Below are 16,169 nucleotides of genomic sequence, written 5' to 3'. Positions count from 1 at the left end.
AAGGATTTCGAAGGGTACAACTGATGGACACTTCGGGGCCCCATGATCCTTTGCACAGGGAAGTTGTTTGTCATCACAGAATGGGTACAGGAGGCTCGGAGTTCGATTTTACCTATAAATGAATGTATAGTATTTTTCTATAGGCTACTACTGTAATATTTATACGAGTTAGATTTAGTACATTATTATGGTCAAAACGACACTGTACTTCAAAAAAATACTTTACAGCTTTATCAGTCCATTCAAATGTTTCAAATACATAGACACAATATACATTATGGTGCGATAAACCAAAAATAAATAAATATATAGGCCTAAACTAACGTTAAACAAAGGGCGCAGCTTGCGCTATCTATCCCCTTGACTGTCTCGTTAAGATGACGCAGAAGTGCGTTCTAAAAAAGGAGTATTTTTGACCCCTACACCCTTCATCCCTTCGAAGCTCTCCCTCCGGAGGGTAAACCCTTTGAAGGGATTAGGGCACAGGGATGAGCCCTTCCAAATGGAACGCAGGGCCTGACGTAATCTAACCTGGCCACGAACCGTTGCCATGACGATGAGACAAGTCCCTGGCAAAGACAGCTGTTTGATCGCGCCCGCGCCTCACGCACACACAACAAAGCACTGGAAACGTGACATCGCAGCTTGTTCGTTATAAAAAATAAAATACAGTTTAAAAAAAAACAAACATATAAAATGTACAATAGTTCGTAGTGCAATCCGTGCCATTCAGCAAGAGCACTGCTCCACTTCACCGAAAGAGAGAGGTATAACACCATGAGAGCAACGCAGGTTTACCTTCAGTTTCGTTTTAAATTAATTCGTTTAGGCATGTTTAGCTACATGGTTGTATATGACTATGGGTCATATAAATAAAAAGGGTCGCGCTAAAAAAAAAGAAAAAAAAAAAGATTAAAAACCGGTGTATACGCTAATTAATTCAAACGTCTCTCTACCGAACTACCTAGCATAATTTGCAGAGGACGAAGAGAAAACAGCCGTTTGATAGCCTAAATGAGCCAGTAGTAGAGAAATAATAACTTTTAATAAATAATCTTTTTTGAGTAACGACCCCCAACACTGTCCTCCTTGCTGGAGTGTGACGTGATTTGTGTCATGTGCAGGTGTGATGGATCGCGTACAAACCAATAGGGTGTCAGAATGGTATAGCCTATGTTTATTCTCATCCAACCACAATCAAATTCACTCTATCCGGATGGCGCGATTTATCTGGATAGTTGTTTTTTTTTCAAGCCGGAATGAAAACAAGCTGAAATGAAATAGGAGTAACGAGGCTATTTTTAAAATGTAAGGAGTAGAAAGTACAGATAATTGCGTGAAAATGTAAGGAGTAGAAGTAAAAAGTCGTCTGAAAAATAATTACTCCAGTAAAGTATAGATACCCGAAATTTCTACTTAAGTAAGGTAACGAAGTATTTGTACTTCGTTACTTGACACCTCTGCTCCAAAAAACATTATGTGTGCAATGCATTTGCACTTACAATTGTAGTGACATCCTCCAAACACCCAAAGATCAGTTCGAAAACAACCAACAAGCACCACCGTTTATTTTTCCCCACTTATTTTGAAATTAATCATATTCTATACATGCAAATAATTTAATGTTGAGGTTGTTTTTGCTGTGGCGGCAGATGTTACCTTGTTTTTAGCATGAACGTTGGCTCCAGCTTTCACCAGCAGTTTGACAGACTGACTGAAGCCGTGCCACGCAGCCTCATGTAAAGCAGTGTTCCCATCCTGAGGAAACATATCAACTGCTGGAAAACAGCTCTACTTTGCATTTGCTATTTTAAATGCAATATATAAGCAATTTTATATAAATATATATATCAACCGCCCATTAACACAAATATCTAATCAGCCAATCAATCAATCATTGATATATATCAAATATTATATATATATATATATATATATATATATATATATATATATATATATATTAGGCAAACCAAAAATTATTCAGACATTTTTGATATTTTTTTTACTAGAGGGTGTAGGACACTATAGTTCATTTATGTAAGTGAGGATAGCAAAATAAAGTAACTGAGACATATTATACCCAAAAATTCTTCATACAGTGGACTACCAGTAAAATTGATAAATATTTGGAACCAAAAATTATTCAGACACTTTGACCTGACCATGTTTTGCTTAGTGTTATCTGACATAATTAAGATTAATTTTTTCTGACACAGTTTAACTCTGAGATCTTGTCATATTTTATTACCATTTTTTAAACTATAATGAATAAACTGTATTAATGAATGAAATGTTCAAGGTGTCTGAATAAATTTTGGTTTGACTTTATGAGTGTATATTATATACAGTACAGTCCAAAAGTTTGGAACCACTAAGATTTTTAATGTTTTTAAAAGAAGTTTCGTCTGCTCACCAAGGCTACATTTATTTAATTAAAAATACAGTAAAAAAACAGTAATATTGTGAAATATTATTACAATTTAAAATAACTGTTTTCTATTTGAATATATTTCACAAAGTAATTTATTCCTGTGATGGCAAAGCTGAATTTTCAGCATCATTACTCCAGTCTTCAGTGTCACATGATCCTTCAGAAATCATTCTAATATGCTGATCTGCTGCTCAAGAAACATTTAATGTGTACAATTGTACAAAATATTTGTGTACAATATTTTTTTTCAGGATTATTTGATGAATAGAAAGTTCAAAAGAACAGTGTTTATCTGAAATCTAATCTTTTGTAACATTATAAATGTCTTTACTGCCACTTTTGATTGATTTAATGCATCCTTGCTGAATAAAAGTATTCATTTCTTTAATTTCTTTTCAAAAAAATAAAAATAAAAATTCTTACTGACCCCAAACTTTTGAACGGTAGTGTATAATGCTACAGAAGCTTTGTATTTCAGATAAATGCTGTTCTTTTGAACTTTCTATTTATCAAGGAATCCTGAAAAAAAAAGTACACAACTGTTTTCAACATTGAAAATAATCATAAATGTTTATTGAGCAGCAAATCAGCATATTAGAATGATTTCTGAAGGATCATGTGACACTGAAGACTGGAGTAACGATGCTGAAAATTCAGCTTTGCATCACAGGAATAAATTACTTTGTCAAATATATTTAAATAGTAAACAGTTATTTTAAATTGTAATAATATTTCACAATATTACTGTTTTTTACTGTATTTTAATTAAATAAATGTAGCCTTGGTGAGCAGACGAAACTTCTTTTAAAAACATTAAAAATCTTAGTGGTTCCAAACTTTTGGACTGTACTGTGTATATATATATATATATATATATATATATATATATATATATATATATATATATATATATATATATATATATACACACACACACACACACACACACACACACACACACACACACACACACACATACAATTTTGTATAAAGATAAAGAATTACAACAGTGAAGGAAATTTGAGGTCATTTTGAAATATTCACAAATATTTGCATTAATTTGCATTAGAATATATGCACAGATGTACTTTTATTTGTATGCCTAATATGCGAAAACCTTCACACTCAGTTAGGAATTGCATGAATCGCGTAAATTTTCAATTCAAAACGTTTGCATCACTGGAAGTTACTGTCGGTCATTTAATTTCTATAATAAAACAGTTGACATTAAATGTTTCGCTATTTACATCTTAACATTCACTCTCAACGTTAAAGTGGCGCTTCGGGCTGGAATTCATGCTCGGTTTCTGTTTGACATAGATGACTAAAAATTTAACTTTTAAACCTTTCTGTCATCTTAACATATAGAGCGCTGCGTAATGAAGGGCAGCAGAGCAGTGCAAGAATTTCAAATACTTAGGGGTGGCAATTTGGTCATTTCTAATTATTGGTGGTTGGACTTGTGACTCTTTGGAGGCTACGGCCCTGATGTGCAGTAAAAAGAAATATAAACAGAGCAATGCAACTCCTGCTATAGTAACATTTTTATCTAGCATATGTGAATGAGAGATAATAGTATATTTACCTTGTCTTGTCTGTCTAATGCACATCCTTCCTGAATGAGAGCTGAGATGACATCAGTGTTTCCCACCACAGCTGCTCTGTGTAAGGCTGTCTGGTCACCCTGGTAGCAAGGAAAACAATATATAATTTGAACATCAGTCAAGCCATGCTTTACTGATTCTGCTGTCTGGCTGCACAGTGTGTTACTTATGGGGCAGGTATTATAGCACATTAGAGAAAGGTGCAACGGTGTGTGTTACTCTCACTGGCTCCTTGCCATGTTGCAAAAGGGATCTAACATTTGCCATTATAAAACAAGGACTGTTCCAAACCAATCTTGGTTTGGAACAGTCTTTCCTGCAGATTTCTGGTTCTGGTCATAAGAAAACAGATCTTGATTCACTTTCAAGTTGGAGATTTAAAAGTGATGATAAATAAGATTTTGTTTGCTACAGATTCAAAACAGATGTGCAGAAAATGGTTTAATGGTTTAATGGTTAAAATGTTTTCAGTTTTCTGTAGTGGACCTTCTGTAAAATCAAGTGGAGAAAGCAAAACAAACAACAACAAAAAATGGCATGGTTGTCCAAACACAGATAAGGTTCATGAAAACAAATTTCAGTTTGTATTGTGGGACATCATCAAGGTGAATGAGAAATACTAAAATTATAGATTACAAAAGACCATCAGAGACCATCCTGCTGTGGTCTTTTCCTCATGTGTCTTCAGACCTGAATATAACACATGAGTAATGGTGCTTTTATCTCTTATTTGGAGTTTCTTCAAAACATCTCCTTTTGTGTCCCATTGAAGAAAGTCATAGGTGTTTGGAAGGAAACTGGTGTATATTTTTGAGTGAATTATTCTTTTAAATGTGCATATACATTTATGACTTTTCAGTTGCACAATATAAATGTTTCAAAAACCCAATTACTAGTTTATTGGGTTATTTTTTTTAATGTAGTCATAAACTACATTCAGTCAAAAGTGGCCCAAATCTGTTTTTCTTAAGTGTGCCAGCCCATGTTCCCAACATTATGAAAGGCATTAGACAAGGGCACCAGTACGTCTGGATCTCACAGGTGAATCATCAGACTAGGTAAGCAAGAACACCAGCGAAAATGGCAGATGGAGCAATAATAACTGACATGATCCATGATAGCATGATATTTTTAGTGATATTTGTAAATTGTCTATCTAAATGTTTCGTTAGCATGTTTCTAATGTATGTTAAATGTGGTTAAAGTTACCATCGTTCCTTACTGAATTCACAGAGACAAGAGCCGTCGCTATTTTCATTTTTAAACACTTGCAGTCTGTATAATTCATAAACACAACTTCATTCTTTATAAATCTCTCCAACAGTGTAGCATTAGCCGTTAGCCACGGAGCATATAGCTCAAACTCATAGAGAATCAGAAGCATGCATACAGCATGCATGACGAACATATTGTAAAGATCCATTTGAGGGTTATATTAGCTGTGTGAACTTTGTAAATGCACTGTAATATAGTCGAGAGCTCGTGTGGCAGGGAGCACGCGAATTAAAGGGCCGGCGCGCTGAAAAAAATCAGTGCATAGTTAATGATGCCCAAAATAGGCAGTTAAAAAATTAATTTAAAAAAATCTATGGGGTATTTTGAGCTGAAACTTCACAGATACATTCAGGGGACACCTTATATTTATATTACATCTTGTGAAAAAGCATTCTTGGGCACCTTTAAATATAGTCATAAGCTACATTCAGTCAAAAGTGGCCCAAATCTGTTTTTCTTAAGTGTGAACAGCACAAACTACATCTGGTATTTTTGATTCTGATTTGGGCCACTTCCATATGAGGTCCTAAATCAGATATAGGTCTGGTGTTTAACAATGTGACTTTAGTCTGAACAGTCAAATCGAAATAGACCTCAATATCCTGTCAAGGTAGACTTTAACAGGGATGAAAACAAGAATGTGAGGGATAGACGCAATGCGACGCAAGGCGCAGCGCAAGTGTGTTTGCTAGTTTGCGTCCAGCGCCGTTCGCGTTTTCCCGTTCAGCGCCACGTCCTTAAATTAGTAAATGCATTTGCGCCAGTTAGTGCGCCCATGGGCGTGCTGGTCTAAAAAAGAGGTGTGTTCAGGCGCATTGCCGGCGCATTGCTATTTTAAGGAGCTGAAAATAGACTGCGCCATAGACCAACTCAAACCTGGTCTAAAGTCTAAAGTCAATGGCGCAATATTTTGTTGTTAGAGCACGTTGGTAGAAACTGCGCCTCTGGGCGCGTCCACAGTGCGCGTTGACTTTACTTATTACACACAGGGATGCGCATCACACAAACATGCCAAATATTAAAAACAAAAGGATTACAGTGTAAAAGAATATTATTGTGTAGGCTACATAAATATAAAATTGTAATAATGAATAGTCATTGCATATATTAGAATTAGGCTACCTATTTTCAATTCAGCCTATTACTACTTATAATGATGAACGAAATTGGCTAATTAATTGAACAATCGTGCCAATACACACACATATATATTAACTGACTCATCGCGTGTACGCCATGTAAATAGCAATCCACCATGGCGCGAGCGCATCTCGCTCTTAAAGGGAATGGGAGATGACACTCTGATTGGTTTATTGAACGTTACGCCCATTACTCATTAAGAGAATAGGGACAACCCATTTCAAAAATGCGCCCCGGCGCACGGACCGTTTATCCGTCGTTAAAATAGCAAAAGTGGATTTGGACACGCCCTGAGTGCATCTGCGCCGTGCGCTTTACACTTTGCGTTTAGATCGTTAAAATAGGGCCCTTAGTCTTTACAATGACATGCACTGAATAAAAATCCTAGATCATTAGGATCATATCGTAGATAATTTTCACAATCGGTATGTTGTTAAATAACAGTACATATGATAGTACAATCCATTGAACACACTGTAATTCTATCAGCCTCATTTTCAATCCTGTCAGAAAATAAATATGGCACTACCCTGACTAAAGTAGTTAATCCAACATTTACGTCACTTTCAAGGTAGTTAGTGGAGGGAAAGTGAGGTGTTTAAACTCATAAGTGTTATGGTGACAGATCTATACAAGCAAAACTTTACTTGAGAGGTCATTTGAATAATTTTTGATCATTTTGCTCTCTCTTCATTTTCATTTTCATCTTCATCATCCTTATCCTAATATTTTAAGATAATGTTGTGGTGAACGGCACATTCCAGGGCCCAGTTTATGGCCAGGCCCCTCTCTGTCCATAACAGTGGACCAAGGTTTGCTACATTTTGATTGGATTTTGGTGGACTAACAAAAACAAACTGTCTAACGCCATCTGATAAAGTTGCTAGGACAACAGCCAGACACCTATTAGAGGGCAAGAAGATGACCTCTGGTATCAAGCCTGGGAAGGACAGGACTTCTCATTGGTCCACATGCTGTTTCTGCCCTTCAAACATGTAGAGACTAACTCCTAAGTTTTTGGCCTGTGACCGCCATAAAAATTCCTCAGGACCTCCGAATACAGCAGCAGTGGGTGAAACAATCACAAAGATCCATCTAAATTCATGCATAACTACGTTTATAAATCTTAAAACCAGGGCTTAAAAAAAAAAAAAAAAATCAATCGGTTCACTCCGACTTCTGTAACATTTTCATTCCGAAAAAAAAAATAGAGGTTATTAACACTTATTTTTGCCTATACTTTTTAACCAGAACTTGAATTGAACTTTATACTAAGAGCTTGTGAATAAACCTTCTAACTTGAGTGGATCCTCAAACTGTCAGGAGCTCCACTCGCCTGAATCATGAATGAAAAAAAAGGACAATTTTCACCCTCAATAAAAAGACAAAATTTAAAGCAGTGTATAGGCTGAGAAGATCACAGATATACTGAGGAGAAAGTCCATGCAAAATTTTAAAATCAACATGGAACTTAACAGTTAACTAGTGAAGAGAGGCAAGCACAGGTGTAATGTGCTCATGTTTTTTAGTGCCAGTCAGTAATCTGGCTGCCACATTCTGTACCATTTGCAAATGATCTACAGCTGATTTAGGCAAACCAGGATAGAGCGTATTACAGTAGTCCAACCTAGATGTTATAAATGCATCAATAACTTAGTTGAAAATTAGAAACGTTGCCTTGACAACAAGCTGAAATAAAATAAGTTTGTTTTGATAACATTTATTTTTATTACAAGCATCAAAACATTTTTATTTAAGCTTTTACATTTAGTTTCAGTTAGCTCTAATAACCCTGGAACATAGCCATAGTTAAGTCTTTTTTAGAAAGTTTAGTCATCAACAATGACTTTGTCCAATGAAATTGCACAGAGAGCCCAGAAAACCTAGCGACGGCACTGGTCATCAATGATATGATCGTTTTTATAAGAGCAGATCTTTGTGCTTTTTGCTCAGAAATGAAAATGCTGCAAACATTTTATACTCACATCATCTTGAATATCCAGGTCACAACCAGCAGCAAGCAGAATCCTCACAACAGCAATGTGGCCCTTATAGGCAGCCAAATGCAGAGGTGTTCTGCCGTTCTGCAAGAAAACACCACACACAATCAGGCACTGAAACACATGCAGACAGACAATCTGAATAAAGGGCAAGCCAGTAAATGCGTGTGAAACAAAACAGAAATGACCAAACAGCAAGTGTGATTGTAATGCAAAGCAAATCTGCAGATGTCATGAAGCAAAAATCCAATTACATAATAAGTGAAAGTAAATAAAAATGTGATACTTGAATTTGCATTAGCCAACAGGGTGAACATATGACATCATCAGTCCTCTTTTCTACTGTTTTAGGTCACTGATTAATCTCCCAGAGGACCAGCCTTATGATACTTGCAGCCAGGAGACCATGTCACAAAGACAAATAATCATCAGAGCTGTGACTTATGTAACAGACAACACTCACGTCAGGCTGCCCATTTCACACAGTGTGTTCTGGCTGCTGTATTTATAGTGTTAATGGAACATACATCAGCCCAGAATATTAGACATAACATGCAAACAAACAATGATGTAAATGTCCTCTCTTATGATTTTGCATGGCAAAATAGCTGGTTTTAATATAATTGCACAGAAAACAGATTATCAGATAATCTTTTAATATTGTAATGTTAGTATATTTGCAGCACAATAATAAAACATTAATGCACTAAATAAAAGATAAAACATTGGTTTGAGGCTGCCAGCAAGTTCTTAGGAATTTATTTATCTTCTTATCTGTCCTTTAACTGTATGAGATAAAGATTGTTATATCGTCTCGTGTCTGACCTCAATTATGGCTTGAAGGCCTTCTGTGACATTTTCCTTACTTGTCTCTGTCCTATTTTTCAAACAAATGTCATGCATCAGAGAGGTCATTTTTATTATGTAGTGCATTTTCATGTCCCCATATCTTAATACAATCGATAAAATATTCAACTAAATCTTAAATTTTAAAATATATTCACAAGAAATTCAAAAGTTTTATATAAGGTGAGATTTTGTAATGTAATGCATTTATCTGAAATCGAAAGCTTTTTGTAACATTATAAATGTTTTTACTGTCACTTTTGATCAATTTAATAAATCATTGCTGAATAAAAGTATTAACTTCTTTCATTTCTTAAAAAAAAAGTGTAAATATATATAAATATATATATATATATATGTGTGTATCTTACTGACACCAAACTTTTGGATGGTAGTGTACATCTCACTACTTTGGTTTGAGTGGATGTTCATTTTTGTCATGTCTCCAGGTGCAGCACTAACTTATAATATGAAAATCTACTAAGAATATTCCAGGTGTTTTGTCATTTGTTCCTTTATGCAATAAAACATAAAAAAAAAAAAAAACGTTTCTTTGGATCAGTGTTTTGATATTTTTACCTATGTTCTCATCATCTCTTTACATCTTGTTTCTTAAAGGTCCCGTTTTTCGTGGTTTTTTGAAGCTTTGATTGTATTTATAGTGTGCAATATAACATGTGTTCATGTTTCGCGTGTAAAAAAACACAGTATTTTTCACATAATTTACTTATCTGTATACCGCTGTTTCCACTGTCATAAAAACGGGCTGATGACTTCCTTGTTCTATGAAGTCCCTCCTTCAGAAATACGTAACGAGTTCTGATTGTGCCAGCGGTTCCTGTGTTGTGATTCGACAGCAGTTTAGCGCATCTTGCCCGGAAAGGTCACGCCTCTTACCATAACGTGGAGATGCACGCGCTCAGTGTTATTGTAAACATGTCTTTAATTTTACCCTATCAATTTGAGCCGGAATCAGACCCGGTGATTGGACCGCGGGATGAAAATAACAGCGTTTCGACGACATGGCGACAAACACACTCTACAAACGCAACTCTTGTGTATTCCTGTGGGCGGAGGTTAGTCAAAAAACTGTTTTAGTGACGTCATTAAAGAAGGAAGTAGAGGGATGTAGTCCAAACTGGCCGTTCGATGTAGGCGACTTCTGTTAAATAAAATATCTCGCTTGGCATTGAACTTTGAGCTTTAAAATTTTACAGATTTTATTTATACTCTAACAACAACATTACACACTAACTAAAGTTTAAAACATGGGATCACGAAGAACGGGACCTTTAAGGAAAAAACACTTCCTGAAAGACATCATCTGGCAGGAAGTGATAGGAAGTGATGTAGTTTTGGGGGAAATAACAGCACAGTAATTATTACCATTAAATCTGATGAATTCTGTCATGTTCTGTGCTATTATATTTAGATTGTCATTCTAAAAGCTTAATGCTTGATCTGTTGTTTGATCAAATTATAGAAATCCATTTGATAATATCAATATTTAAAAAAAAAAAAAAAACCACAATCAATCTAGTTCTCAAACTCATAGCAATAATAGCTAATTTTAAATCTTTATTTCCATCCTGTCAAGCATTCTTTTCATTGAATTGCTACTGTGCAAAATAATTGTAAGTTATAATGACTAAAGTTCAAGTCCCTGAGTTTGATCATAGCATATTTCTGAAATATCTGGTATATCCTTTATAGAAAATAATTCCTTAAATTACAACACATACCTTCAACAGGTGCTGCTGTATAACAACAGTGACTGAATAGGGTATTTAAATGGAAGTCTATCTTTATTACTACAGGGCAGAGGGCATTAGTGTTGATTACAGGGTGGAATTCAGGTCAGATGCAGCAACGTTTGCAGACATGAAAAAAAATGATGGAAACTGATGGAAAACTAAAGTGAAGAGATGCAGTAGGGTTGTGAGAGGCTGCAAAGGTTCCTTTCTGAACAACACCATGAGATCAAGAAGTGACGACAAACACATAAAGGGGGTGACCGATATTACAGGACTAAAACGTGGTGTTGAAATAGTCTTGTTCATGGGTTCCCAAACGTTTTTGGCAGCCGAAACCCTTAAAATGTAAAATATTTACTTTAAGTACCCCCTGAGAAGTTTTTTTAAAGGTAAGATTTTCAATAATTTAATGACACATTTACATATTCACAGTTATCTGATGACGATTAATTGCCACATGACATGTAAACAGACAAAACAGCTAATCTTTTTTTTTAGCATGCTTTTTATTTTAATGGTTTATTTTAAAATATGGGTGCTCACACTTGGGTTCTCTCTTTACAAGAACCAACTAAGTCAAATCATCAAGCTTTTATTTTGGCAGAATATTGCTGAAATGCTGTAAACGTCTGTCCACTAAAATGTTGGAAATTGTGTGAATGTGAATGTAAGTAAACCTAGCGCATATGTGTGTTTAACTCACAGCGCATGCACAGCATTTACTGTGAACCGAGCTGATCTGAAAACACTCTGAAACACACAGAGCAACAGACTTTTTTTAAATCGTAGCCTTTGATTTGATATTTCACTATTTCTGTTTTATTTTGTTTAATTGTGCTTACCCATTTTTTTTAAATGTTACGTTTGATTTAATTATTTATTAGCTTTTCATGAACTCACGAACCCCGTTTGGGAACCCTGGTCTAGTTGAATGTTAAAATCACCTCACAGGATGAGCGAAGAGCCTAGAAGAGAAGTGTGTCCAAATAATCCCGGATGTATGAAGGGAAGGAACAAACAACAATCAGTAATTCAAAGTTGGCAGATCTTCTGTCATACCTATGCCTGGATGAGTGTAAAACTGCTTATAGACTCGCACAGTGCGACCCCTCAAAACTATCTTTATATTTGGAGATTCAAATATACAGTATCGTGCAGTATTAGTGGGAGTTATTATGTAATGATTCAGGGGAAAAGACCAGAGGTATGTGCTCGGCTATGTCTGTACCACCTTCCAGATTTGGTGGGGTCTTTGAGAATGCTCAGAGCCCTGGTCCAGCAGATTAGGTTGTTCATCTGCCTTAAAAGTATACTGACAAATTATAATAAGAGTTTTCTCAATCTCAAGATTTCACAAGCTCCCATTTCCAGTTACACAGACAGAAACACAAAACTGCAAATGCATATAACAATAAAAACAAACAATGTTTAGTTGATTATAACATGAGTGGAGACAGTGACATGAAGCCTTAAATTTCCCCTATTAAAACAACACACTTATAGTGTCTATCTCCAAATTAGTCAAATTTTGCAATGACAATGACATTAACTTGAAATGAGTAGCAGCTTGTTACCAAGCTGTTGCTGATACCTAATACATTTGTTCTTGTTCCAGAAGCCGTTTTACTAGTATAACCGACACAATAGGGAAGAATAGACTATCACAACTTCTGTTTCATGGTGACTTTAAGAGCTTGATGAAAGAAAAACAATCTGTCCCAAATCAGACCCACTGTCAGTACATAATAACTTAGCCTTAATGTAATTACATTTACATTAATTATTGGTGCAATAAAATGGTAAGGTTGTTATTAATGGTTTCTGCAGGATGTGGCACTAGTATTGGTCTAAAGCCGTAAAATACCTTGCTGTACACATCACAAATAACTTATCTGGAGTTTCAACACAACTTCCACAAAGAAAGCCCAGTAGTGTTTCTAATTCCTATGTAGCAAGGCATAACTTGCTCCCATCTTTCACTACCATAGAGCATGTGGCGACCAGCTGCATTACTGTCTGGTTCGGGAAGTGCAAAGCATTTCAAAACCTCTCTGCCCTCAATCAAAAAGCCAGCATTGTCCAGACCAGGACCCTCCTCTTTGTTCCACGACAGCTTCTTCCCTCAAGCTGTAACACTCTCTTGCCCTCTGCCATCCTGAAGCTTGACAGGACTTTAGCAACCATCGCCCACCATCTTCTCTATGCACCAAGCTACTAACCTCATTAACTGGCATGTCACTTTTTCTCTTGAGGACTGTTTATTAACTGCAAAACCTACCAAGCAGCCCAAACTGCTTAATTTATTTATATATAAGGACTTATTTATTTCAGTACCATCACAGAACTTAGGAATCTGTACACACTTTTCCTGGAATTTACATATCCTGATTTCTTACATTCTCGCGGACCTCCTCCAGGTCATAACCCATTCATAAAGACAGGTCACTTGCTTTATTCATAAATGAATCATCTGCTTGAATGAATCAGTTGAATGAATGACTCAATGACTCACATATTAAGAGAGTGACTTGCTGCCTCTTGGCGGTTTGAAGTTTCATATTTAAACTACCATTTATTTTAGGTAAAGTACATAGTTTCTGCGACACCTAGCGGAATAAAAAAAAAAGGATTTTGCTGATACTGATTTCATTTGATTTGTAACACATAGGGCCCTATTTTAACGATGTAAGGGCATGGTCTGAAGCGCATGGTGCAGGTGCACTTAGGGTGTGTCCAAATCCTCTTTTGCTAGTTTCACGACGGAAAAAATGGTCGTCACGCCAGGTGCATGGTCCAAAAGGGTTGTACCTAGTCTCTTAATGAGTCATGGGTGTGATTTGGGCGTAACGTGCAATAAACCAATCAGAGTCTCATCTTCTATTCCTAGTTGTGCTTGCACCATGGCGGATTCGCTATTTACATGGCGGAATTTGCAAGGGGAAAGACTGAGCGCTTCTCCAGAAAGAAATTGTTTAATTTATCAAATTCAATATAAAAAATGTTAGTGTGTAACAAGCAGAGTGTACGCATGTTGTGCACCCGCCTATAGGCGCATATTACTAATGCGCCCTTTAAATAACAACAACAACAAAAACCACTGACTTTAGACCAGGTTTTGTTGGTCAATGACACAGTCGTTTTCAGTTGCCTCAAAATAGCAATACACAAACAATGTGCCTGAACACACCTCTTATTCAGACGTGCGAACAGACGGGTGCGAGTACTATTTAAACAACGTGCCACTGGACGTGAAAATGATAACTGCGTCAGGCTGAAACTAGCAAAAACACTTGCTTCGTGCCTGGCGTCACATTGCTCCAGGTATATGATAGGGCCCACAGTGTCTTATTACTAAATTTGTTAAATGTAAGAATCTGACATAGAAGAAACATACATTTAAAGGTCCCGTTTTTCGTGGTTTTTTGAAGCTTTGATTGTGTTTATAGTGTGCAATATAACATGTGTTCATGTTTCGCGTGTAAAAAAACACAGTATTTTTCACATAATTTACTTATCTGTATACCGCTGTTTCCACTGTCATAAAAACGGGCTGATGACTTCCTTGTTCTATGAAGTCCCTCCTTCAGAAATACGTAGCGAGTTCTGATTGTGCCAGCGGTTCCTGTGTTGTGATTCGACAGCAGCTTAGCGCACCTTGCCCGGAAAGGTCACGCCTCTTACCATAACGTGGAGATGCATGCGCTCAGTGTTATTGTAAACATGTGCTGCACATAGTTTTACATGTGGATTATAATTTTCGGGAACCGAGTTAAACATAAATTGTAACCATTGATCTCTAAGTACAGCGTCCCTGGAAAGGCCAAACAAAGGTGATTGGACTGCGGGATGAAAATAACAGCGTTTCGACGACATGGCGACAAACACACTCTACAAACGCAACTCTTGCTCTTCTCCGTGGGAGCGCAACAAGACCACGCCCCCTTTTTTGTGTATTCCTGTGGGCGGAGGTTAGTCAAAAAACTGTTTTAGTGACGTCATTAAAGAAGGAAGTGGAGGGATGTAGTCCAAACTGGCCGTTCAATGTAGGCGACTTCTGTTAAATAAAATATCTCGCTTGGCATTGAACTTTGAGCTTTAAAATTTTACAGATTTTATTTATACTCTAACAACAACATTACACACTAACTAAAGTTTGAAACATGGGATCACGAAGAACGGGACCTTTAATAAGGTATTATTATATTGCCCTTATCCAGGTAGAAATGCCCATTTCTGTGATGTGAATATGAACAGCTTTGTGAGTCAATTGTCATAGACATGTCTAATCAGCCAAGCTACCACCACGAAAAAATACTCATCAAAATATCATCTAATTATCGTTATTGATAAAAACCCCAGAAAATATAGAGATATAATTTGTCAAAATCACACACCCCTATTAGGAACTATTCCACTGAGGAGCCAGCGCCAGCGTGGACATGTATCGAGGGAACAGAGCAGACACAAAGTGGGTGCTCATGAGTCACCTTCTGATGTCTAATCACAAATGGGACTTCAAAGGTACGCATCTGTCCAGGGTGGCTTCCCTTCTTTCGGCCCAAGATGTTGGGAAAGGCTACAGCTTTCCCACAACCCTAAATAGGACAAGCCTTTTGAATGAATGGACTTCATAGACATGTGTATACGACAGCCATTGACCACAAGTGTGCCATTTACAACAGGTAAGACCAGGGTCTTAAGATGCAATATTAACGCCAAGAACTGTATAGAAGTGAAAGTTGCTCATGCCATGTACACAGTTATATAGTGAGGTTCAGAAGTTATTTTACTGTCATTCAAACATCTAAGATTACTCAAGCATTATACTGACCTTGGTAATGGCTACCTTGGCCCCTTTGTTGATGAGCTGAACCACATGATCAGCTTGGCCCTTGTGCGAGGCTATGAGGAGACGCTCAGAGAGAGCTCGCACAGATGATGCATCCTGCTGGTTCATGAATTAGGGAAAGACTTGGGGAGGGGGAAGGTTTTAGGATCAGAAGCAGGAATGAGTCCCTCTACCGTGGGATGAGAGGGGGGAGGAAGCATAGATGTCCAGCTTCTGGAGGGATCTAACCCTCATGTCCTTTGGAGAAGCCTGTAAAGAAACAGGAAA

The 16,169-nt window shown here is 36.7% G+C and overlaps 1 protein-coding gene across 2 annotated transcripts in view; it reads right to left on the bottom strand.

Moving 5' to 3' along the window:
• Positions 1–16,169, bottom strand: part of ankrd6b (ankyrin repeat domain 6b) — a 44,952-nt gene that overhangs the window by 17,875 nt on the left and 10,908 nt on the right. The window contains exons 2-5 of one of the 2 annotated variants that reach the window (XM_048206223.1): positions 15,885–16,151; positions 8,439–8,537; positions 4,020–4,118; positions 1,660–1,758 (exon numbers count right to left, since the gene is read on the bottom strand). In XM_048206223.1, the coding sequence (XP_048062180.1) occupies positions 1,660–1,758; positions 4,020–4,118; positions 8,439–8,537; positions 15,885–16,010 (423 nt within the window). In that variant the 5' untranslated portion in view covers positions 16,011–16,151. The remainder of the gene's footprint in view (positions 1–1,659; positions 1,759–4,019; positions 4,119–8,438; positions 8,538–15,884; positions 16,152–16,169) is intronic. The other variant, XM_048206224.1, reaches the window with a different exon arrangement.

Source organism: Megalobrama amblycephala, linkage group LG11, assembly GCF_018812025.1.
Source record: "Megalobrama amblycephala isolate DHTTF-2021 linkage group LG11, ASM1881202v1, whole genome shotgun sequence".
Lineage (NCBI taxonomy): Eukaryota > Metazoa > Chordata > Actinopteri > Cypriniformes > Xenocyprididae > Megalobrama > Megalobrama amblycephala.
This window is presented reverse-complemented; position numbering and strand designations above follow the sequence as displayed.